Source organism: Talpa occidentalis, unplaced genomic scaffold (assembly GCF_014898055.3).
Source record: "Talpa occidentalis isolate TD23 unplaced genomic scaffold, MPIMG_talOcc4v2.1 talOcc4.4, whole genome shotgun sequence".
Lineage (NCBI taxonomy): Eukaryota > Metazoa > Chordata > Mammalia > Eulipotyphla > Talpidae > Talpa > Talpa occidentalis.
Window position 1 is genome coordinate 43581873 of NW_023604295.1, and position 26667 is coordinate 43608539.

Sequence of the window (26667 nt, forward strand, 5' to 3'; positions counted from 1 at the left end):
CAGTGGGCTGAGGGGAGCAGTGGGCGAGACAGGAGAGGTCTGCCGCGCCATGTGTGTTGCTCCCTGGTGGGCTGGGGATCGAACTCATGCTGCAGAGGCTGTGCATTGTTTCACTGTGTGGTGCTTAACCCCTTGCACCACCAGGGAGGCCCCTAAATAAATCTTTAAAAAAAAAAAAAAAAAAGAAGCTTCTAATTTAGTCAGATAGACAAGAGAATGAAAGATAAGCAAATAGTGCAAGCTGTAGGTAGCATATGACTTCTGTAGACAGTTTTGTGTTCTGAGATGGTGAAGAGCAGTCACTGGACTATCATCATTGGAAAAGGCTTTGTGGAAGAGGGAAGTCTTCAGATGAACCCTGCCAAGTGGGTAGAACTGAATTAGAAGAAATGGGTCATGTGGCAGTGTTGTGGGAAGTGACAGAGGCCTGGTAGGGCTCTGAATTTGACTGGAGTGAAAAGTTTGAGTTAGGAGTGATGGGGAAATGGTTGGAAAAGTAGGCTGTGTTCAGGTTTTGCAGAGACTAAATGCGAGGTTTAGATTTTGTTTAAGGTCCCAGCATGTAGATTAAGTTCACTTTTATTCTTATTCTCAAATATTGGATTTTTTTATGGTTAAAATATTTTTTTTTTTTTGTATAGAAGAACTGGGGTGTAGGCCAGAGGTGTAGGGAGTGAGAGGATTCACCAGAGACAGGGTGGGGAACAGAACAGAAGGATTTACTGAAATATACTAAGGGCAACAGCAGGAGAGCAGGAGAGGTCTGCTGCACCATATATGGGGTATCTCCCTGGCCAGGGATCGAACTCAGGCCTTAGCAGTGATAACGCTGAGACTTAACTCTTAGGCCACCGGGAGGCCCCTGTTACAAAGTATTCAGTCTTTTTTTATTCCATTCTCCTACCCCTGTCCCTGAAAGCATGAATTGGACAAGGAGCAAAGTGAAAAAGTTTTATTGAATTTTAAAGAAAAATAACACTCTTATAATTGAATGAGAGATTTTACAAATAGCATTTAATGGGATTTTAAAGACAGCATAATTTTTGACTGTAATACTTAACTCATTAACCTGCTTAAAGAAAAATTTAAGTGGTTTTTGTAAAGTATATGATGAATTGAGCTACTTCTGAGAATCCTTTATTTCTTTTACTATCTTATATGGTAAAAGTTTTTGAAGAATCATATTTCTTTTTTTTTTTCAGTTTTAATGTCATTTTACTGATTGGACAAATATGTATTTTCATTAATAGCAATCAAGATGAGAGCAAAGTTAGCCACAATTCTGTTATTCAAAAAAATGTAATTATTTTCATATTTCTTTCCAGTTCTTACCCATATGCAGGCATATATTTTGCAGTAATACTTTAACATGGATATCCTTGTGTATTTTTCTTTTTTTGAGGAATTATATTTCAAGAACTTTTTTTTCCCTCCTACATTATTAGTATCTTCAGATATCAAGAAGCAGATACCTAAAGAAGCTTCTGCTGGAAGTAAAAGAATGTCCTCAGATATTGCACAAAATTGGTCATTGCAAGATCATTACAGAATGTGTTCACCCATAATATACCAAGCACTCTGTGAGCATGTGCAGACTCAAATGTCACTAATGAGTAACTTACCTGCAAAGAACAACCCTGGAAGTCCTGCTATCCCTTGCCACACTGTGTCTGGTTCTGGTTAGTACAAATGATGTTGTAAAAAGCATGAATATAAACTCCAATTACGTTGCCTGGTTATTGTAGAAGCAGTATGAGATGTGAATCCTTTTTTTTTCCCTCTTACCTTTTAGAATCTCAGGCAGTTCCACAGTCCAACTATGGCTTACCTACCTCCACTGCAGTCCGGTTACCTCAGCAGCCACCCTACCTTTCAATGGCTCATTCTGTGGGTACAATTTATATACTGTATAAATCATTATGTGCTTTTAGAAATTGTCATCTTACAAGAAAAATTTAAATGTACTGATTGTGTCTTAGCCCTACGATGTAAAGACCAATTTTTTTTTAAGCTTTGTTTTATTAGAAATATTTTACTTACTGGGGCCTCCCCTGGTGGCGCAGCGGTTGAGCACTGGGCTGTGAAGCTGTCCACAGACTCTGCAGCGCGGGTTCGATCCCTGGCCACCGGAGGAGGGTCCCACATGGTGCGCAGACCTCTCCTGCCGCCCGCTGCTCCCCTCAGCAGTGTACTTCGTCACTCTGTTCTCCTCTCTGCTCTGGCTCTGGTGAATTATCTCACCCTCCTGAGCTTCTGACTATACCCAGTGCTTCTATAAATAAATAAATAAATCTTTAAAAAAAAAGAATTTAATTAAAAAAAGAAATATTTATTTATTTGTTTGTTTATTTAAAAAGATTTATTTATGCAAGCACTGGGTACAGTCAGAAGCGCGGGAAGGTGAGAGAATTCACCAGAGCAAAGAGCAGAACAGGCAGAATGATGAAGTACACTGCTGAGGGGAGCAGCGGCCTGGGCAGGAGAGATCTGTCCCGCCATGTGGGACCCTCATGGCGGCTGGGGATCAAGCCAGGGATCGAAGCTGGCAGCTTCACAGCCCAGCGCTCAACCGCTGCACCACCAGGGGAGGCCCTTTTACTCATTTATTAAGGGCATTGGTGAAGAGGAAGGAGGGAAGAGAGCAGTAGAAAAAAGAAATCACCCATACCCAGCACCCAAGTACCGTTTCTGTTAACACATTAAGTACTTTCCAAATATTCTCAGATCGTTTCCCCCCCCACCCCCGCCCCCGGTTTTCAATTGTTGAGTTTGCTTTCTTTTAAAAATATAGTCTTAATTAAATTTATACAGTTTTATGTAGTGCCTTTTTTCACTTAACATTTTATTATTAGCATGTCTCTATTAACATATCTTTTTAAATTTTTAATAAGTTGTTAATACTCTCTTTAGTGAGTATACCATAATCTGGGTAACTACTCCCCTATGGTTAGACAATTAAGTAATAGCCAGTTTTTTACTACATAACATTTCTGTAAATATGTTGGTGCAAAAGCTTTTTTATGATTATGCTTAGTTTCTTATAATGCAGTTTCTCAAAGTGGATGTTTGTTTTACTTCCAAAGTGGACTAATTTTTGATGCCTTTAAACTATGTGTAATATTTATAAGCAGTCTATTTTAGTCATGACTTTATAATGTTCTTCTATTGCCAAATGAACTAATTAAGCATTAAGGGACTAAAATGCTGAGGGGAAATCTAGCTTACTCACTGGTAATCTATACTTCCATCCTACAAAAGTCATTTCTAATATTTCTGGCTTGAGTATCATAATTAATGCCTATGAGTTAGTTCTCACATTTTTGAGCACTTAAATTTGTTTGTTTGTTTATTTAGGAATTTCAGACTAATAGTGACAACCAGTTTCCATTACAACAAGATAAAACATCTGTGAACTATACTGATGTTCTAAGGAATTCTTTCAGTGCTAGTCTTGGAATTCCATGTAGACTACTCCAAACGGACAAACCAGTTATTCCAGCATTTCAGCAGCAAGGTTTTACTAATGGGATTCTTCCCCAAGAAGGAGTTCAAAATGAGCCAGACCTACTAAAGTGTTTCCAAACATATATGAATCTGTTGCATTCTCATGGAAATGAAATTCATCCAGATAGTCAGACACACCAAAGCCCCACTCTATCACAGCAAGCTTTCTTGGCCACTAGTGAAGAAAAACAGGCCGGAAGACAACTTGGAGAGGTTACAAGTGAAGGAAAGGATTTAAATGCATGTATGCAAGATTCAAGAATACAGGATGTGCAGAGGGCAAAAAATGTGAACCAGTGTGCTGAGAAAGTTAGAACTATAAAGTATTTGTTGGGAGAGCTCAAGACCCTGGTAGCAGAACAAGGTAAATAAGTACTTTATAATTTTCTGTAGATGCTGTTAATGGTAATTAGCAATGTCATTATTTAGTCATCATTTAAATTTAAAATAATAATAATTGGAGTTTGTGGTATTTTCCATGGACATCTGCCTTGAACTAAGAGGGGAATAAGTTCTGATCGTTCTATTCTTATTTTTAAAGTTTTGATCCCTCTTGTTTCCTGTGGATTTAAAATGTATTAGGATAGGAAATACAAGTTTTTCATTTGTGCTCTATCCAAAGGGACCTTGAAAAGATTCAACTAAAGAAATTTGTAGAGATAAACTTCTAGGTGTTAGAGACCCCTAAAGATGATTAACTTCCTAGAACAGACTAATAATTTTTCCTATCTTAAAAGAAGATGTAGAGATTTTTAGCCCATCATTTTTCTTTAATAACCACTTTGAGAATTAACCCAAACCTTTTTATACTCTTTTCAGTTTACTTTGGAACTTTTTTTTTATTAAATCACGAAAAATATCTTAGTTGGTTATGAGATATTTGCGCCAGATTATATTCAGTTGTTTCCTTTATGTGTTTATAGTCTAAATAATGACTTTTGCTTGGAATTACAGTTTTGTTATCTTAGAAGACATAGCAATGATTATGGAAACACTGATTTTTGTGGAAAAAAGTTTTAATGTATTAAAAACTCTTTTCAGACCTTCAATTTATCACTATTTTCTTAACCAAATACTTAATCATGGTAACAATAACAGTAATAGTAACATTAGTTACCATTTATCACACTCACCATGTAGGTGCATGGTGCTAGGTGTTTTACCTGCATTATCTCATTTAATCCTCACAGCAATCCTGTCATATACTGTATATTGCCTCCATTTTATAGGTGAGGAAACTGAGGCTTGGATAACAGTATCTTATTTAATCTCCTCTACAACCCTGTGGGGTACTGTGGTTATTGCCTTTTAGCCATGAAGAACTTTAGATTTCAAGAGTTTAATAATTTACTAAGGTTATATTCCTAGAAAATGGTGGCGCCCAGATCTCTTAACTCCAGTGCTTAGGAGGAAAGCCACTCCACAAAGGGTTGTAGAGGATGCTGTCCACCGCTGTTTACTGTGTGCTTTTCATGAATAAACTCTTGCAATTTATTTTTTTTTTTAAGATTTATTTTTATTTATTTATACAAGCACTGGGTACAGTCAGAAGTGCGGGAGGGTGAGAGAACTCACCAGAGCCAGAGCGGGGAGCAGAGCAGGCAGAAGGACCGAAGTACACTGCTGAGGGGAGCAGTGGGTGGCAGGAGAGGGCTGCGCGCCATGTGGGACCCTCCTCCGGTGGCTGGGGAGCAGCCGGGGATCGAACCCGTGCTGCAGAGGCTGCCGGCAGCTTCGCAACCCAGCGCTCAAACGCTGCGCCACCCGGGAGGCCCAACTCTTGCAGTTTAGAATATACTTTCTACCTCTTTTGAGTATCAGACAGTTAATAACATAATTATTAAATATTTTCAGTCTATAGAAAATTTAAACGGAAATGAGGGAACAAAAAAAGACAAAAGATCTAAATTCACTTTTTACTGTTTTTGTTTGCCACTTCCAAAATCATACACTTACAAAAGAATTAATAAAAACAATACTGTTTTTGATGTTATATCAAATGAGGTATCACTTTTGTTAAATCTATTTTATAAAGTAAAAAATAAGATATTATCTTAGTAGACCCTTCCTCAGTATTTTGCCAATTTGAGTCACCTGAAGTGAATTATTTACTTATGCCAGGATTAAAGTTGTATTAGTACTATAATCAATTATGTATTACAGTTATAGGAGTCCAATATAGTACTTTGGTAAATGTGAACTGGGAGATAAGTATAAACTTTCTTTCTACTAGCCTCTATAACTGAAAAAAATCACTAACATTATAATTCTGTTATTTTATATTAATCTTTAATGTGCTGAACTTAATTTCCTTAAAATTCTTCTGAATAAACAAACGCAGGAAAAAGGGAAATAACATTTTTATATTAAATTCGTAATTGAGTTTAGTTTATTTATGGCCAAGTGTGTAATATTTGAAATTTTTTTATACATATGAATAATCTTACTTGAAAACAATTTATAATATTGTTTTTATTCATTTCTTCTGCCTTTTGTAGAGGATATGGAAACTCAGAGGTTGATTACAGAATTGGAGGCATGTATATCTCTACTTCCAGCAGTAAGTGGAAACACAAGTATTCAAGTTGAAATAGCACTGGCCATGCAACCACTGAGAAGTGAAAATGCTCATTTACGCAGGTAAGGATTGCTCTTTGAATATTCTTGTCTCTTTGCAAAGATATCCCATGGCCAGAACAAATGCGATATCAAGGACTCCATGAAAAAAACAGATTTATGTTTTACTGTGTTTTCATTTTATCTTTCTCATTTTGCAAACATGATCAGCATTGCTGATCTATATATTGCTACTCTATATATTCTCCCATCTCTTTTACATGTATTATTACTTAATTGGTACTGTATAAGGAGGAAAATGAAGTGCTCAGGTATTTTTTTGGTTAATCCAGCCTATGCTGCGGCAACAAACTCTAAAATCTCAGTGGCAAAGAATAGTAAATCTATTTCTCCTTCACACCAAGACCAGCATAGCTCATAGAGGTTCTCTTTTACGCCGTGACTCAGGATCTAGGTCCATCTTCTGAGGCCATTGATTCCTTATGTTTTACAGGACAAAGAAGATATGAATATGGCATACCATCTCTTACATACCCTGGCCTAGAAGTGACAGTCTCACTTCTATGTATATTTTGTAGGCTAGAATGAGGCTTATGGCCCTGTCCATTATAATATCTGAGACATAAAATGCTCCCATACTTCATATACCCCAGAAGGAAAGAAAACCCCAATAGGAGCAAAGAACCAATAGCCCCACCATACTCAGACTTGGGAGAAAAATCATTTACGTTCTTATGTATTTTTTCTTTTGGCCATCCTAATTTATTTTGGAATTATGGTCTTAATTTGTTTAGCAAAAATGTAAACTGGGAATCTAATCTTGAAGTAGAGAAGTCATGTACATATTATCAGTAGTATCTTAACTTTGAATGTTTCAGTGATGCTACTAAGGCTCCCACTCCAGTGTCTTTATCAGTGTGCTTTGTAGAGAATTAGAGCACATTTTTAGGTGCTTCTACAGCAATATACGGTGAATGTGACCCGAAAGGGCTCTACAGTTGCATGAACTATAGACATTGTAAATAAACAGGACTTGCAAGATCTTGCACACTTTCAGAAACAGGAAAGCTATATAAAATAGGATTCCTCTTTGGAATCTTTATCTGAAGGCTGCAACGCCGTGATAGTTGGTGAGATTTACTGGCAGAGGATTAGTTCTCTAAAGATCATTAGTCTTTAGATAATGTATGATAGGGTTGCTGGTTTAAATTCTAATAATACTGCCTTCAGTCCTCATCTAAGGAATCCCAAAATGGCACTGGTTTTTCAAAATCAAAACCAAGAATAAATAATAGCAATGGTAATAGCCAATACTACTGCTAACATTTATGTTTTTTATGTGCCAGGCTATTGTCCTTTATATCCTTTATATTATCCTTTCTTTAATGTCTCACAACATCTCTGAGGTAGATTTTATGTTATTCTCATTTACAAATGAGAACACCAAGGCACAGAGAGATTATATAACTTACATACCTAAGAAGTGACAAAGACAAGATTTAAACCTGGGCAGTTTGATTTTAGAGCACAATAATCTTAATTTCTACATTACCTCTGCTAGATATTAACTTATTTATACTTCAATATTTAGGTGTATTTTATGAAACATGTAAAATAAAATAAGTATGTTTTCAGAGGCGTGATTATCAAGTAATTGGTTTCTTAAATAAGCGCACCAAAACTTAAGTCTTAGAATATTATCTATTTTAATGTTTTGGCCATGGGAGATATCAGTGATTCCTATATTTCCATTCATTTTAAGGAATGGATATATAAGAGCTAATTTATAAGCTTTAGGAGCTAATTTATAAGCCACTCAAGAAAATGAGGCTTACTAACTTCCTGGTTACTGTTTGTTTTTAATTTTTTTTAAAAGGCATTAGTCTGATGTCTAACCTAATTCTTCAGACTTGGCACCAAAGATTTTTGGCTCTGTCTTTAGAGGATATGTTCTTGTCATTCTTTACTTGACCTTCTAAAAACGAAATTATTGAGAAATGAATTTGCTACATAGTCTCAGCAGAATGAAATTTCCAGCAGAAGTGCAGGGATTTTTGTGCCTCTTTGGTAACTTTTTTTTGGGAAAAATCATCCATAAATTCTATTATCAATGAGATTTGGAATACAGGTTCACATTCAAAAGTGATTTTCAATCAAAGAAGTTTTTTTTTTTCCAGTTGGACATTCAGAAACAAGCAAGAATTTACTTTCAAAGATGAAGAGCGATATTTTATGTCTTTCCTGGCATTTGTTGCCATCTTGTGGCTTAAAACAAAATAGCTAGGCGCATTGTTTCTCTGGTGTTTGGGTTTATTTTTCATTTGGAGCTGGACAGTTTTTATGTGGGACTCACTAACAGGATGCTTGGCTTCTTTAAAAACAACAAAAAAGTCTTGAATGACAAGGTTTGGTCAACCAAGAGATAAATCCAAATGAAGTGGATTAGAAATGAACATTGATTCTATACATAGAACTAAGATAACTGAGGGAATTGTAGTTATAGAATAGAATGTGTTAGTAAATTTGACAATATAAATTCCTAAAGCAGTGCTTCTCAGATCCTATTTCCTTTATTTTAGTTTATTTTTGAATGTTTTTTATGTAAAGAAATGATTGCCTAATATTCATTATTTCTGGTTTTGTTATTTTCCTTTCAGTTAAATTCCTATAACCCTAAATTCACATAATATTTTTTTAATTATTTTTTTTAAAGATTTTATTTATTTATACAAGCACTGGGTACAGTCAGAAATGCAGGAGGCTGAGAGAATTCACTAGAGCCAGAACGGGGAACAGAACAGGCAGACTGATGAAATACACTGCTGAGGGGAGCAGCGGGCACGGTAGGAGAGATCTGCTCACTGGTGGCTGGGGATCGAACCTGGCTTGCAGAGGCTGCGGGCAGCTTTGCAGCCCAGCACTCAACCTCTGCACCACCAGGGACGGCCCTAATTATTTTTTTAAAGATTTTTAAAAATTATTTATGCGTATAAGAACTGGGGTACAGGCCAGAGGGGGGTGGGGGGGTAAGAGGATTCACCAGAGACAGAGTGGGGAACAGAACAGGCAGATTGACTGAAATACACTACTGAGGGGAGCAGTGGGAGAGTCAGGAGAAGTCTGCTGCTCCATGTGGGTTGCTCCCTGGCTGGGCATCTAACTCATGCTGCTGAGTTCCTAGGTTGTGTAGCTTCATAGGTTGCATCTTAACCCCTTGCGCCCCTAGGGAGGCCCCACATAATATTTATTTTTTATTTATTTATTTTTTTTTAATAATTTTTTTTTTTTAATATAGGCATGTTTTTATTTTTATTTGTTTGTTTGTTTGTTTTGTTTATACATGCACTGGGTACAGTCAGAAGCGCGGGAGGGTGAAAGAATTCACCAGAGCCAGAGTAGGGAGCAGAGCAGGCAGAATGACTGAAGTACACTGCTGAGGGGAGCAGTGGGCGGCAGGAGAGGTCTGCGCGCCATGTGGGACCCTCCTCCGGTGGCCAGGGAGCAGCCGGGGATCGAACCGGCGCCACAGAGGCTGCGGGCAGCTTCGCAACCCAGCGCTCTACCGCTGCGCCACCTGGGAGGCCCCCACATAATATTTAAAATAGCATTTGTAATATCCCATTATCTTAAATTCTGTTTGACTAATTTTTTAATCTCTGGATGTTGCTAGAAAATGTCTGATTGATATCCAGCAAATAATGATTATTATTTCTATTCAGTATTGTGCTAGGGGTTTTAACCAATGTAACAAAGTAGGGAAAAGAAATAAAAGCCAGGCACATGGGAAAAGAAAGAAGTACAACTCTTTCTTATTCACAGTCTTTATTCACAGATGACATGATAATTTTTGTAGAAAATTCTGTTGGGTCTACAAAAACCTACCATGTATTAATGACTCCTTAGCAGGTTTGTAGGCTAGGTAGTGAGTATACAAAAGGCAATTTTATTTCTGTGTACTAGCAATTAACAATTTGAAGTGAAATTTAAAGACAGTATTGTCTTGTCTTTAAATTTGGCATCAAAAATTATAAAAAAAATTAAGGATAAATTTTATAAGGGATGTGTAAGCTCTTTACATACCAATAAAACATTGCTGAGAGGAATTTAAGAAGACCTGTGTAAGTAAGAGATAAACCAGTCCCATAAATTATCACTTATTATTGTTAAAGTGTCATTTCTCCCCAAATTGATGTGTAGATTCTGTGTAATTCCAGTGAAAAGCCCAGCAAGCTTTTTTAAGAAAGGTGATTCTAAATTTTTATTGAAATTCAAAACAACTAAAATAGCCAAAACAACATTTGGAAAGGAGATCAAAATTGGTGCTGTCCCATTTCAAGACATAAAGTTATAGTAAGTAAGACATTGTGAAGATAGACATATTGATCATTGAAATAAACTCACATGTGAATAACTGATTTTTGACAAATATGCCAGGGAAATTCAGTGGGCGTTTGTGTGTGGGATCAGCAGGGCATAGTAGTGCTGGAACTATTAGAAAGCCATACATGAAGAAAGGGGGGAAAAGAACCTCGACCTTTATCTCACAATACATAAAAATTATCTTGAGGTGAATCACAGATCTTAATTTATAAGCTAAATCTATAAAGCTTTATAGAAGAAAACAGGAAAAACCTTTGTGATCTTGGGTGGAAAAAGATTTCTCTAATATAGCAAAAATAACTAAAAAAGAAAAGTGAATAAATTGTACTTCATCAAAATGTTAAACTTTGCTCTTCAACAGATTAGCAACAGAGAAAGCTACAATAATATATCTGATGGAGGACTTGTATCTATAACTATTACTACTCAGTATAACTTGGATAATATATTTGAATAGACATTATATCAAAGAGGTTATGTGGATATATGGATATAAACATGAAAGCATGCTGATTATCATTAATCATTAGGAAGATGCAAATTAAAACTACAAAGAGATAGTACCTCATACCCTCTATAATAGCTAAAGTTCAAGATACCACGCCAAGTGTTAGTGAGATTTTGGAGGAACTACAACTTTAAAAACTTACTGATGGGAATGTAAAATGAAACAACCACTTTGGAAAACAACTTGGCAGTTTCTGACATATACTATATGATCCAGTTATTACACTCCTATGTAGTTTACTTCAAGAGAAGTGAAAGCATATGTCCACATGTTTTTACCTGTTCTTGAATGTTCATGAAAAGGAACCCAAATGTCTGTCAGCAGTTGCATGGATAAACAAGTGGTGGCATATCCATACAGTAGAATACCACTGCAGAGGAAAAAGGAAGGAACTGTTGATACATGCAAGAGCATGGATGGATCCCAAAAATCATACTAAGTGAAGAATCCATGTATAATATAAAAATCTAGAAAATGCACACCATTCTTTTATCACTGGCTATCTAGGAAGGAAGAGTTATAAATTGGAGCTTGAGGAAAGTTTGGGAGTGATGACATGTAATACATCAAAACTTATCAAATTATATTTTAAATGTACATTTTACTGTATATCAGTTTTATAGTTTCATCTCAATAAAACTTTGTTTTTTAAAAAATGAACTGAAAAAAGAAATGTTTGCGTAAATGCCAGTAGTGTTACTTTTCCTTTGTTAAAATCAAGTAAATTTAAATATAGACAGAATATTTCCAAATAGTATGTATAATACCACTCACTTTTAAAAGATTCTCTCTGCTATTTATTTTTTATCATATATCATTTTTTATAGACTAATCATGTTTTAAAGGCCTAGTCCTGAAAACCGGAGGGAAGGAGAGTAGCTATTGAAAGTTAGGCATGCTGTTAGGCAAACAGTTAGGCAACAGGAGGGCATGTTTTCTTAATTATGGAAGCAGTTTTATTATGTTTCTTGGTTCAGGCACATGAACTTGTAAAGAGGGAGAAGTTGCAGATGGAAAAGATAAAGGGAGAGGAATAGGAGCAGAGTCCTTGGGGTATAGGAGAAGATATCCAGGGAGCAGATTGGAAGAAAGAGGTGAGGATTAACATACATATGGATAAATTTATATACCCTGGGACAGAAGGATAACACTTTGTCCCCAAGCCACACTGTGGTAAAAATAACAAAGTATTCTCCTGAGAAGAGGAGGGTAGGGATGAGAGACTTATAATGAGTGGTAAAAGGTTTAAATGGGTTCTGTTGGGGAAGACGAGTCTTACAAGAGGCAAATTATCCCATAAAACTTATGTCACACACTTGGTGTGTAAGAAGTCATTGGCATCTGCTGCTCTTCAGGAATATACCAGAAGCATTCCAGCTGGAGTTAGAGATCTACTGCCTTTTCTAGAACTATTAGTCTGTTATTTAAAATTTTTTTTTAGAACTATAGTCTGTTATAAAGGAGAAATCTTCAGAAAATTAGAATTGTGTTGAAACAAAAATGGGGTCATATTATACTGTTGTATGGTAGCTTGCTTTTTTTCCACTTAAAATGTATGTGGGAAATACTTCCATTTCAATACATATGAGTGTCTCAGTTTAAAAAAGTCTGTGTATTAATATTTCATAGTGCAGTTAATATTTCATAGTACAGTTATACCAAAATTTGTGTAGCATTTTAAGTCATCTCCAACTTCCCACTATTAAATATTGCCATTGTGAACATCCTTGGATATATCTAGAGATTATAAATGTTTTTTGCACATATACAACTACTTCTGAGGCTAGATAATTTGGAGTTAGGTTGTTTTTTTTTTAAGATTTATTTATTTTTATACAAGAATTGGGGTAGAGGTCAGAGGTGAGGTAGGTGAGAGGATTCACCAGAGACAGAGTGGGGAACAGAACAGGCAGACGGACGAAAGGCACTGCTGAGGGGAGCAGTGGGTGCAACAGGAGAGGTCTGCTGCGCCATGTGGGCATCTCCCTGGCTGGCTGGGAATCGAACCCGCGCTGCAGAGGCTGCAGACAGCTTCACAGTGCTGTGCTCAACCCACTGGGCCACCGGAGAGGCCCAGTTAGGATTGTTTTTTAAAAGATTATGAACATTTTACATTTTTTTGGATGATGCCAAATTACCTTCCAAAATGGTTATACTAATAGACTTCCACCAACTGAGATAATATATTTCCCTGTATAATTACCACCAAAGTGATATTTCCAGGCCTCCCTGGTGGTGCAAGGGCTTAAGCACCGCACTGTGAAGCAATCCACAGCCTCTGCAGCACTAGTTTGATCCCCGACCGGCCAGGGAGCAACCCACATGGCGAAGAAGCAGACCTCTCCTATCTTACCCGCTGCTCCCCTCAACAGTGTATTTCAGTCAGTCTGCCTGTTCTATTCCCTACTCTGTCTCTGGTGAATCCTCTCACCCTCCCTCATCTCTGGCCTGTACCCAGCCCTTGTATGCATAAATAAATAAAAATTAAAAAAAAAAAAAACAACCAAGGTGATATTTCCTTTTATTTTATCAACCCTATGACCATAAAATAGCTCCTGTTTCACATTTACATTTCTTCATTTTCATTTGCATATGCTTTGCATTTCTTAGCATAAGAGCTGAGCATTTTTTGTATGCTTATCCACCATTCCTTACATAAATTGCCATTCTTATTCTTTGTCATTTTTTAGCATCTTTTTTACTGACTTGTAGAACTCTTAAAATACTAGAACCTTTTGTTTGTTAGGTATGTGGCAGGTTTATTTCTTCCAAACTATTAATTCTAGAAGTTTCAATTTTTGATATCAAATCCTTAATTCTTTTCCTTGATGCTTGTCTGGATTGACTGGATTTTGAGTCTCACCTAGGTTTGTGTTCCCCACTTCGAGATTATTTCATTTCCACCACAAACTTGTATATTTGAGTCATTTGTTTAAATATAATATGTTTAGCTCTTTAATCTATCTGGAATTAAAACTTGTAAATGATATGAGGTAGAGCACTATCATCATAGATTTAGTATCAAAAATGAATACTTCAGTGCAGAATATTTTCAGGTAAGGAATTTTGGAAAGATACTAAAAGTAACTTTTTTTTAAATTAGAAGTAAAGAAGTAAACACTCTTGAGCTGTTACTGCCAGGATCTCCACTACAGATACAGTGAAAAAAAAAAAAGCCTACACTCTTATGTGTCTGATTTTGACAGCTAAGATTGAATGGGGAAGTATAGGAGAAAAACATGGAATTTTGCAGTTCAGATATAACCTATAAACAGTAAAGAACCATTTTTGCACCAAAGAGTAATCTAAAATTTTAGTTAAAAGAAAACACTTTTATAGTTCCTATTTGTGAAATAGCTACATATTGTGAAGTTCATTGCCGGGCAAACTTGCTTCTTATTAGCATTCTTGTTACTTACATAAGACAATTAACCTTTTCTTTTAATAAAAGAAATTATTTGAAGCCTAGATTTGTGTTCTCCAACTTTTCAGTGTGTGACAAACACCAAGCAGTGTGTGACAAACACCAAACACCTGTTAGGAATCAGTCCCTGCAGGTATTCTCTTTCATATGTATTACAGAGCTTTTTTAAAGTAGGTGATTTACCACAATAATGAAAATACAGAGAAGGAAGACAGAAGGAAAAACTAGCAAAGGAGACAGGAAAAGAAAGCACTAGGGCCAAAAAAAACAAGGAAATCACTGAAAAGAAAACAAAAAAAGAGAATAAAGAGAAGTTAACCTTTTTCTAGTGAAGGAAATTTTTATCCTGTCCCAGGCAATCTTTTAAAAATTATCTGAGGGTCTATACTAGCCCTAGTGTGGTTTTGTGGTTTTTATTTGGCTTTTGGGGCATGAGATGGATTTCTGCTGCTGTAGTGGGTATAGTTAGTACTGTCTTTTTTCATAGGCTGTCAAATTTATACTGTTAAATAGTTTAGGATGCTTGCATTCATGTTTCTTTATTATTTCCTTCAGACAATTGAGAATTTTGAACCGGCAACTTAAAGAGCAAGAAAAAAATCAAAAGACATCTGGTTCTCTGGAATGCAACCTTGAATGTAGGTAAAAGAACTTTAATAACTGTCGTAAATTCTCTATGGCTCTGGATATATTGATGAAGCTTCCTTAGTTATTTTAAGTGGACTTTCTTTTTAATCAATGTTTAAAAAATAGGAATAATACTCCTTATTAAAATTTAAATTAGTGTAGAAATACAAATATAAAATATCAATTTTATCACTTCCTAATAGTATGCCACTATTTTTTTTGTCTGTATTTCCTTTCACATATCTTCTGTTCATATATGATCAACTCACTGAGTACCTGCAAAATGTCGGTGTTACTAGAAATATATATGTACTTTTTTGTTTTTAAAAATGTGATTGTGGGCCTCCCCCATGGCATAGCTGGTTGAGCGCCACGCTGTGAAACAGGTTCGATTCCCGGCCGGCCAGGGAGAAACCCACATGGCATGGCAGATCTCTCCTGCCTCTCCTGCTGCTCCCTTCAGCAGTGTCTGCGGTCCGTCTGCCTATTCTGCTTCCTGCTCTGTTTCTGGTGAATTCTCTCACCCTCCCGCGCCTCTGACTGTACCCTAGTTCTTGTATAAATAAATAAATCTTTAAAAAAATATATTTAAAAAAAATGTGATTGCACTTTATATATTCTTCTTTAGCTTATATTTATTCATTTAGTATGTAGTGGATATTTTTCTCTAAAATATACATAAATAAATTTACGCCTATTTAAGAATTACTTGGACATTCTTTTTATCTGATTCTACCATAATGAATTTATTTTTATTTATTTTTTTTTAAAGATAAGCAGAATATATGCCATACATTTAATAAAAGCCATGAGTAATATAAAAGGACTGGTATAGAAAACAATAGAAAAGTCAATATAAATCACTCTACCCAATTATCATAAACATTTGCTTGGTCTCTTCCAAGCTCCTTCCAATGTCGTTCTATTCCAAAATATTAAATAGCTGAAAACAACCTTTTCCACTTTCTCTACAGTGATTCTACCATAATGAATTTAAAGTCCTCTGCTGGTATATGTCCAGGTACTATACCATTCTTCCCCAAGACAAAGAATATTGCAATGAAAATCCTTTTACAAAATTTTCTGTACACATGTGTGAGCATTTCTGTAGATTTATGCAGTAGAATTGCTGAATCAGAGGGTATATACAGTTGCAATAATTTACCCATATGGATCACAAAACTTAAACAAAAGAAAAAAACTTAAGAAAAAATAGTACTAAAGAAAAAAGAGAGTACTTTTCTTTGGTATTCTTGGAAACATTTTCTAAGCCTGATAAAAACTCAGATGCTACAAAAGCAAAAGATTGATAAACTATGTCTGCAGAAAAATTGTAATTTTCTGCACAGCTGAATTTTAAATATAGTCAAACATTAAAATAGATAATATTTTTGTAATACATGATATGACAAAAGCTTAATTTTTCATATATACACACACACACCCACACATATACCTCTTACAAAGCAATAAGAAATATATGGGCACTCAACAAGTTGAACACTCAACTCATATAAGTGTTCAACTTCACCAGAGTAATTTTGGAAAGGATCACTTTGATTCCACTATGAATAAATGATGGGGGTGGAGATGAATGAAGAGAAGAGGCCAAGATGGTGAAGGGAAAGAACTGATTGGTGGTCTAAGTAGCCTTATCCCTGTTTATTCTTTCTCCATCTAACTTATTATTTCCTTGAGAGCATTAATTTATAATTATGTGTATATTTATAATTCTTATTTATGAGAATAAGGACCACATCAGTTTCACTGCTGTATGCCCAGATTCTAATACAGGTTTTACTCAGGGCAGCATTTGTTAAATGAATGGTACCATATACTTTTATAGCTATTAAAAAAGAATGTGATAGGTCTATGTGCTGATACATAATATTATGGTGGGGAGGGGGAGAGACAAGGTTAGAAACTATGAGCATAGCTGGATTCATTTATGTTTAAATATATGTGTTATATTCAAAGTATTTTCCAGAAAAATACCAAAGTTAACAGTGATATAGGGATTGCTTCTGGGGAGTGCAGGGTGGTAGAGGTGTAAGTGGAGATGGAGTGGGAGACAGACTGTTCATTGAGAACCATTTGGTATCATTAGTATTTTGTGGTGTTCATTTTTTTTTTACTTTGTGCATATATTATTCTTTCATTAAAAAAAGGCTAAAGAGGGCCTCCCCGGTGGCACAGCGGTTGAGCGCTGGGTTGCGAAGCTGCCTGCAGCCTCTGCCGCGCCGGTTCGATCCCCGGCTGCTCCCCGGCCACCGGAGGAGGGTCCCACATGGCGCGCAGACCTCTCCTGCCGCCCGCTGCTCCCCTCAGCAGTGTACTTCAGTCCTTCTGCCTGCTCTGCTCCCCGCTCTGTCTCTGGTGAATTCTCTCACCCTCCCGCGCTTCTGACTGTACCCAGTGCATGTATAAACAAAACAAACAAACAAATAAATAAAACATGCCTCTATTAAAAAAAAAATTAATTGGAGGAGAAAAGTTCATCTACCAATCAATTTTTAAAAATACATTTAATATTAATTACAAAATTGCTCAAACATATCATTGTTAAGCAAAATCAATAAATTCCTGGCCTTTTATTTTTTAAAAACAAATCTTTTCCAAGTCTTTACATCTTAAATCGGGGATTCCATTATTTAACCTGTTTTGTCTTCCAGTGTTTTCTCTTCAGTCATTGAACAGGTCACTGCAAAGTCAATTACAGGAGTTACTAAAGAGCCAGGAATTACTGCAGAATAAAAATGAAGAGCTATTAAAAGTGATTGAAAATCAGAAAGATGAAAACAAAAAAATTGCTGGCATATTTAAAGAAAAAGATCAAGCTTTACTTGAAAATAAACAGCAATTTGACATTGAGACTACTAGAATGAAAATTGGTATGTATTTGAACTGTAGCTGTGGTCACATTTTTTTTTCAAAGGAATAAAGATGCTAAAACTTTTTTGTTACTTTAGAACTGGAGGAAGCCTTAGTCAATGTGAAAAGCATGCAGTTTAAGTTAGAAGCTGCTGAAAAGGAAAACCAAATATTGGGAATAACGTTACGTCAGCGTGATGCTGAAGTGACTCGACAAAGAGAATTAACCAGGTAATACTTATTTCATTTGGATAAGTTATGCTTTTGATAAGACATATTTATAAACTTCAAAATAATTTCAGACCTACTCTCTTTGCTCGTCTTTTTCTCTTATTTTGTCAGTATTTTTGCTAATTTCTAATGACATTTTATTCTCTTCCATATAAATTAGTTTAAAAATTCCAAACCTAACTAAATACTTTTTTCAACCCTGTAAGTCCTAGAAATGGGCTCTGAAGAGTTGTTTGGCAAAATGCTTACGAGCTCTTTAGCTCTAAAGCCAGGATATTGAATGAATCTTCATTGTACCATGTATTAGTTATATAATTTGAGCAAGTTGTTTAACCTAGGTAAACCCCGTATATAAAGTGGGGACCTGAGTAGGGTTGATGGGAGGACTAACAATGCATGAGTAGCACTTGGCTCTGCAAGTCCCCATTCCTTATTATCTGGGATATGTCATCTAGCACTTTGAACTTCATTCATTTCATCAGTAAAATGAGGGAGTTGGCAGCAACTACTAAGATTTCTTTGTTCCCTAACATGTTTTTCTCAAATCATCTCACTCAATTTTTATGTGATCAGAAGCTGTACACTTACAAAGCTCAACTGTGTCTTGAGATATTTGCCAAGATTTTTGGCTACTTTTATTTAATCCTAGAGAAATCATTTTATTTTAGGCTTGATATCATGAGATCTGACCATGCCTTAGAATGATCCTGGAAGTTTATGATGCCGAATATAAAGCAATTCTGAATATAAAGCCATCTCCTTTATTTATTAAATGAGAAGATTAATTTTGAACCATAAACTTTTTTTCCCATTTTGAATTATAAATTTTTAGGGAAATAGGGCCTCCCCAGTGGTGCAGTGGTTGAGCGCTGGGTTGCGAGGCTGCCTGCAGCCTCTGCAACGCCAGTTCATTCCCCGGCTGCTCCCTGGCCACCGGAGGAGGGTCCCGCATGTCGGGCAGACCTCCCCTGCCGCCCGCTGCTCCCCTCAGCAGTGTGCTTCTGTCCTTCTGCCTGTTCTGTTCCCTGCTCTGACTCTGGTGAGTTCTCTCATCCTCCCGCGCTTCTGACTGTGCCCAGTGCTTGTACAAATAAATAAATAAATCTTAAAAAAAAAGAAAAGAAAAGAAAATATACTACATGTTCTGAAAATGATCCACAAAGTTTCTTTAAAAAAAAAAAAAGAAATAGGGCCTCCCCGGTGACGCAGCGGTTGAGCGCTGGGTTGCGAAGCTGCCCGCGGCCTCTGCGGCGCCGGTTCGATCCCCGGCTGCTCCCCGGCCACCGGAGGAGGGTCCCACATGGCGCGCAGACCTCTCCTGCCGCCCGCTGCTCCCCTCAGCAGTGTACTTCGGTCCTTCTGCCTGCTCTGCTCCCCACTCTGGCTCTGGTGAATTCTCTCACCCTCCCGCGCTTCTGACTGTACCCAGTGCTTGTATAAACAAAACAAACAAACAAATAAATAAACATGCCTCTGTTTAAAAAAAAAAAAAATGTTAAAAAAAAAAAGAAATATTTTTAGGGAAATAGATGAAACAGTAATATATGTACATAATATTTAATTAATTTTTAATCATATATGAAATAACTTTAAGCTATGTTAATATAGAAATATTTTATTTTCAACATTCATATTTCATAGAGTAATTCCATTGAAACTTTTTTTTTTAAGATTTATTTATTTATTTATACAAGCACTGGGTATAGTCAGAAGTGTGGGAGGGTGAGAGAATACACCAGAGCCAGAGCGGGAACAGAACAGGCAGATCAATGAAATATACTGCTGAGGGGAGCAGCAGACGTTGTAGGAGAGGTCTGCACACCACGTGGGACCCTCGCCTGCAGCCAGGGATTGAACTGGCACTGCAGAGGCTGCAGGCAGCTTCACAGCCCAGCGCTCAACCACTGCACCACCAGGGGAGGCCCTCCAATGAAACTTTTATTGAACAGCGAGAAAAGCAAAAAGCTGCCTTTTGTATTCATATAGTGTTATTATTAATTAGGCTCTACTCAGTTTCTAGAGTATTGTCTTATAAAACTCTTCAAAGTAAAGAAATTGAGAAAATGTCACTGCTTATAAAGGCCTTTATATGTGGTCTCCCAAAAAAAGCATCTGCTCTTTTCTAAGGAATAATTTGGGGGTAGAAATTTTATTGTTATAATATATTTATGGTAAATGCAGCTAGGCACAAAAGGCCATATATTCCATTTACATGAAATGTCCAGAATAGGCAAACCTGTGGAAACACAAAGTAGATTAGTGGTTGCTAAGAACTGAGGTGGGAACTGGGGAGTGACTGCTAATGGGTACAGGTTTTCCTTTTAGGGTGATAAAAATGTTCTGAAATTAGATAGAGGTGGTTGTATAACTCTGAATATACTAAAAGCCACTAAGTTGCACTCTTTACAGGGATGAATTTTAGAGTATATAAATTATACCTCACACTTTCTTTGAAAGTGTAGCTGATAAACAGTTCATTGAGAAAAGAAGAGCAGGACAAGAAGTCATTGTGGTCAAGTTCATTGGGTGACTGCTTAGTTGTCAATGGGAGTGTCTTTTCATTCTAAAGGGCATGGTTCTTAGCCCCAAGCAGAAAATGAAGCAAAGGATCTAGGTTTTTGGAGTTTTCTTCTCAGCTTTTTTCCTTCATACCACTAGATCCAATGCCTTTTTTGGGCATGAAATCAGAAGCTGGTGTTATTTTTTATTTATTAAAGTACTTCATTTTTGTTAAGTTCTTTCCAATATCATTGTTCTCATTATTGGAGGGAAAATTTTAATATCTGCATTTTCATAGATGGTAAAACCAGTGCAATGTGGGTTAAATATTAAAGAAAATTATTAACAGAGCTGGAACTAGGACTCAAATCTCTTAATTCCTAGCCAAATTTTCTTTTACTTTCACACATAGCATGACCTTTGCTAAAACAGATTACTCCTGGGAACAACTCCTTGCCTAATTTAGTTTAAGTAAATCTTAGTATTTTTTTTTTATCTCGGCATTGGATGGATAAATGGATCAATCCAGTTTTTCGACAAACATTTATTGTATATTGTGTTCCAAATATATATGTGTAAAAAAATGCACAAACTATCTATCATTTTATTTGTTAAACATCATCAAGCAGAAACTTTATTCTAGTGTTTTGATGATATGTGTAGGATGATAACATCTTTTTTGAAGTATGATCTTGACTAAATACTATTTAACACATATTGGTGCATTCGCAAGAAAATCGGTAACAAAAATGTAAGAGTGGTTTTTCAGAATAAATAATGGTGTCAATATTCTAGAAATTAGAATAAGAAAAAGAAATTAAGGAACTTACCTGACTTCACAGCTAGTTGGTGCCTGAGCTAGAACCTGAGCCAACATTTCAACGTTCTCTTCAGTCTTACTTCCTGTTTGAAAAGGACAGCTTCTCTCTGAGAGAAGATGATCCATTATTGAGAGATTCGTCTACCTTTGGAGAAGACACCTTTGTGACTGCTTGTTCTTTTAAAAATAATGCAATCTGCCTTTTCCACTTTTTAACAGGAATGAAAATGGGACCACTTGCAACTGAAAACTTCTCTTTATCCTAAACTAGAAGCGTAGGAATTAGAAAAGCTCAGTAATTCTTGTGTATTATCTGCTTTTAGAAAAAATCACATCTAAAATATCAGATGTTTTACTCTACTTAAGACTCAAAATTTTTCCTGTCAGTTTCTTTTACATTGTTGTCAAGGACCTTTTTTTTTCCACTGGGCATAAGTCTTGCCTCATAGCTACTAACTCACCTGTTCTTTAAATGACTGTGGAAACATAGTGGTACAATGTCTTACAGCATTGTATACTTTCCTCATATTTCTGAAGACTTAGTAACAGCTTCAAAAATCTAAGTTTACCCATTGATGGCAGTTTTTGTTTTGTCCTTTAAATTAAAAAGCAGGACAAAACAAGAAAGTCTTTGCGCTTATTTGAATCTAAAGTAACCCATGTTGATGATTTATAGAATATTTGGTGACACCCTGTGCAATTCATTTAGTTAGGAACATCTCCAGTACTCTAGGTGGGGTTCTATGACCACTTTAATTTAACTTTTGACTTAAGTGGGTAAAGCAACAATATCCGGAAATACATATAAATTTTCATGTTTATGTACCCCATCCATCTTTCCTATAGTCATACACCTCAGTCAGATAGGTGTGTGTTTTGGTAGATATGTTTTAATAATCTCTGAGAAAAGAGATTTCACAAAATTTCTGATGCCTTTCTCAGAATATTGGGGAAAAATAATGGAAACAAACAAACATCCTAAACCATCTCACTTTTCTTTTCCAACCTTCAGTAATTTTGAAGTAAATCTATCACTTTTTAAAAAATTCTACAAGAGGGCCTCCCCGGTGGCGCAGCGGTAGAGCGCTGGGTTGCGAAGCTGCCCGCGGCCTCTGCGGTGCCGGTTCAATCCCCGGCTGCTCCCCGGCCACCGGAGGAGGGTCCCACATGGCGCGCAGACCTCTCCTGCCGCCCGCTGCTCCCCTCAGCAGTGTACTTCGGTCCTTCTGCCTGCTCTGCCCCTCGCTCTGGCTCTGGTGAATTCTCTCACCCTCCCGCGCTTCTGACTGTACCCAGTGCATGTATAAACAAAACAAACAAGCAAACAAATAAATAAAGAAAAACATGCCTCTATTAAAAAAAAAAAAAAAAAAAAAAAAAAAATTCTACAAGAGCACATTAAAATTTGGGGAAAAGTAGTACATTTCCAGTAAATAAGTAGTAAATGTTCTTCTAATGCTTCTAATTAGGCATTCTTACAAGTGCTGCTATTTATTTGAATTAGAATATTTTTTAAAAGTAGCTGAGAAAGAACCCTTCATTTCTTATTTTGAAAATGTGCCAGTTTTCTAAGCACTGAAAATCAATGTGAAGTCTGGAAAGAGAAATCTCAACATAAATATTCCTTTTCTAAAAATAAATAAAAATAAAAATTGCAATATGCAATTTGATCTAGCTAATTAATGGGTCATTGCTGATTATAGCATTCCTATAAAGATGTTTCTATAGCAAATTTTGTATCTTTCAATAATGGCTCTATTTAACTTCTTAAAAGTGGCATGAGAAAATCTGGCACAGCCATTGCCATTTGAAGAGCTGTTAGAACGCAAAGTATAACATATTCAAGATGACACTCCAGGCCAGGATGGAAAAAGTCTTTTCTCCTTTTGTTTTTTTTTTTTTTTTTTTTTTTTAAGATTTATTTATTTATTTATACAAGCACTGGGTACAGTCAGAAGCACGGGAGGGTGAGAGAATTCACCAGAGCCAGAGTGGGGAGCAGAGCAGGCAGAAGGACCGAAGTACACTGCTGAGGGGAGCAGCGGGCGGCAGGAGAGGTCTGCGCGCCATGTGGGACCCTCCTCTGGTGGCCGGGGAGCAGCCGGGGAATGAACCGGCGCTGCAGAGGCTGCGGGCAGCTTCGCAACCCAGCGCTCAACCGCTGCGCCACCGGGGAGGCCCTCTTTTCTCCTTTTGTAAGAAAAAAAAAAAGCCATTCTGTATCCAGAGACATAATCACGCTAATTCTTCAGTATAGAGATTTCCTTTCATATTGTATTTGGATATGTATAGCTTTTTTTACAAAATTGGTATTGTCTCCATTTTACTAATGGTTTCCACTTATAAATTTAACCATATATAATAAACATTTCCCCATCAATAAATATGTTTTACATATGACTATAAATGACCAATATGCAGTTATACCATAATTTATGTTTAAGACAGAGATATTTATCCATCTATTTTCTTATAAATTATATTTTTGTAAATAGAAATATATCTTTGGGCATAGTTTTCTTGGTTTATATCAACGGGGTAAATTCCTAAAATAGAAAATTGGTGGATCAAAAGGTATGATGTTACTACATCTAGTTAAAGATTAGAAATCTTTAAGGTATTTTGCCAGTTTGTTCCTCAACAGAATTATATCAGTATATATGCCCATTAGTTAGTATCTGATTCTCCAAGCTCCTATAACAGTGGATGTTGTTCTGTTTTTTACTATTTTAATTTGGTAGGCAAACAAAAAAATCACATTATAAAATTTTGAATTTCCTGACCAACAGTTGAACTTTTAAAACATGCTTAATGACTAGTTGCAATCTTTTAAAATTACTTGTTGATATCCTTGTACCTTTTTAAAAATTACTGTTTTTTTTCTTATCAGTGTATATAATACTAAGATTCAATTCAAATTGACTAAAAGCTTCATACAAAATGGCTTTAATAAGACTAATAAAGACTGCCATTCATTCACCCAGATAGCCTGAGACTGTGCTAAACATTTTAACCTTATATTTTGTTTTGTCTTATTTAATGTTCATTGTAATTATGAGGTAGGTATCTTTATTTTGCAGTTGAGGGACTTATAATTAAGAAAGATTGAATGACTTACTTAAGATCCTAGCTAGTGATAGTGCTAGGATTTGATTCCATTTCTGTCTGACTTTACACTATTTGTAGTTTCCTTCTAACACATTTTTCCTGGTCCCTGCCTGTTGCTTATACATAATTTTGCCAGATAACTATTTTTTTTTCTAGTATTGTTCCAGTGTCCCTTTGACATACACATTTTGAATACAGAGAAATAATTAACAGACGCACTAACAAATGCCAACTATTTTTGCTGTGTTTAAGAATGAAGCATCTCTACACATTAAAGGAAAAAAATTTCTGAACTTATGTTTTTAAATATAATATTAGATTTGATGCAGAGCAGGATCTTTTATCATTCATTTAAGTTTATTCTTCTATTGCTTACCTGGTTGTTTTGTGTTTTTAGTTATTTTTTCCATAGTAAGAACCAGGCATTTGCCTCAAATCCTTCCCTATAAAGATGAGTGATAGGTATAAGAAAAATGTGTAAAAAAATAATTGGTGTATTAAATTCTTCTTAACAGAACTTTACAAAGCAGTATGGCAGAGCTTCTTTCAGATCTTAGTGTGGACAGTGCTCGTTGCAAGCCTGGAAATAATCTTACCAAATCACTTCTGAACATTTATGACAAGCAACCTCAACATGACCCACTCCCTGCTCACACATCTGTAATGAGCTACCTAAATAAGTTAGAAACAGATAACACTTATACACATTTAGAACCACTTTCTAAAATAAACGAGGAAAACATGCCAGATAGACCCTATGAAAATGTTCTGCCCTCCAAAGGCTCTCAACATAGCAACTCTAGGAGCATAGAGGAAATATCACCCCCTAGAATCATTTCTACTCTTTCAAAACAGGATTCTGATGAGGAAAGCACAATTATGACTTTAGTAGATGATGAATGTAATTTGGATAATACAATTTACATTCCATTTGCTAGAAACACTTCTAAAAGCAAATCGCTATCAAAGAGATTATCTCCCCAACCACGCATCAGTGTAGCTCCACCACAGCTTGTCAGCAGCAGTGGACTTGTTTCTGACAAAGGAAATAAACTCTGTGCATCTGGAGTTAATTCTTCTTCCAAAAAGGAAGCAGAAGATGCACCTGAGAAACTTTCCAAAACAGCTGATATGGAAGACAAGCAGCTCCTTAAGACAATAAAGGAAGCCATCAGCAAGATTCCTGCTGCCACTGAAAAGCTGCAGGAGCCGGTCTCATGTCGCGGCCCCTCCACCTGTCGCAGTAGCGGCGTTCAAGTGAAAGGTAGTGCCATCTCTGACTATAGCTTTTTGAATTCTGACTTGACATCAGACTGGAGCATCTCTTCATTTTCAACATTCACGTCTCGTGATGAACAAGACTTCCGAAATGGCCTTGCAGCACTAGATGCCAACATTGCTAGACTCCAGAAGTCCTTAAGTACTGATCTTCTGGAGAAATGAATTCAGAAGAAAACAGAATGAATACTTCTTTTTAAGAATAGAACTCAGCTACATTGAATGAACACTTTGAGTTTTGCTAGAAATATATTAATTATGTATGAAATAATATATGAATAAAAAAATATTATTGGAGTATATTGGCACTGTGCAGTTGTAAAAATTCATTTCAGAAATTGATACTTGCTAAGAGAACAAAGTTGTAGATAACTAGGGAATTACTGTAAATAACATCTTATTTTAGTACTTATCAATTAGAGTTATTTACCCTGGTTGACTGAAGGTACAGGTTGGAAAAATTCTCTGGTTGTCCTAAAGGATAATTGGAAGGTTACAGCTTACTCTATTCAAACTAGAGGGTTTTTTTCCCTCTTTCTTGATTCCTTATTGTTTTTCTAATGGTGTGTTGTGTTTTTACATGGGATACTCTGTGCTGAGATATATAAATATTTGGTAATATATATAAAGATTTCTTTTAAGAGAAAACATGATAGTTTGTCCACTTCTTTAAAAAAACAATGATTGGTCCAAGAAAATACAGATAACATCCTAAGTTGGCATATGTGCCTTAAAACTTTGCCACTTTATTTTTATCTTGAATGCCTGTGTAAGATCTCTAAAAACAAAGCCAAACTGACAAAAAAAATGCTAATAGGTAAGTTTTAGTTTTTGAAATTT

General features: G+C 36.0%; 1 protein-coding gene across 1 annotated transcript in view; it reads left to right on the top strand.

Moving 5' to 3' along the window:
* The window catches only part of CCDC14 (coiled-coil domain containing 14), a 40360-nt gene extending 13938 nt beyond the window's left edge, over positions 1-26422 (top strand). The window contains exons 6-13 of the mRNA XM_037525423.2: positions 1446-1679; positions 1793-1887; positions 3355-3868; positions 6003-6144; positions 14949-15031; positions 17693-17911; positions 17990-18122; positions 25065-26422. Of these exons, the coding sequence (XP_037381320.1) occupies positions 1446-1679; positions 1793-1887; positions 3355-3868; positions 6003-6144; positions 14949-15031; positions 17693-17911; positions 17990-18122; positions 25065-25992 (2348 nt within the window). The 3' untranslated portion in view covers positions 25993-26422. The remainder of the gene's footprint in view (positions 1-1445; positions 1680-1792; positions 1888-3354; positions 3869-6002; positions 6145-14948; positions 15032-17692; positions 17912-17989; positions 18123-25064) is intronic.
* The last annotated feature ends 245 nt before the right edge of the window (positions 26423-26667 follow it).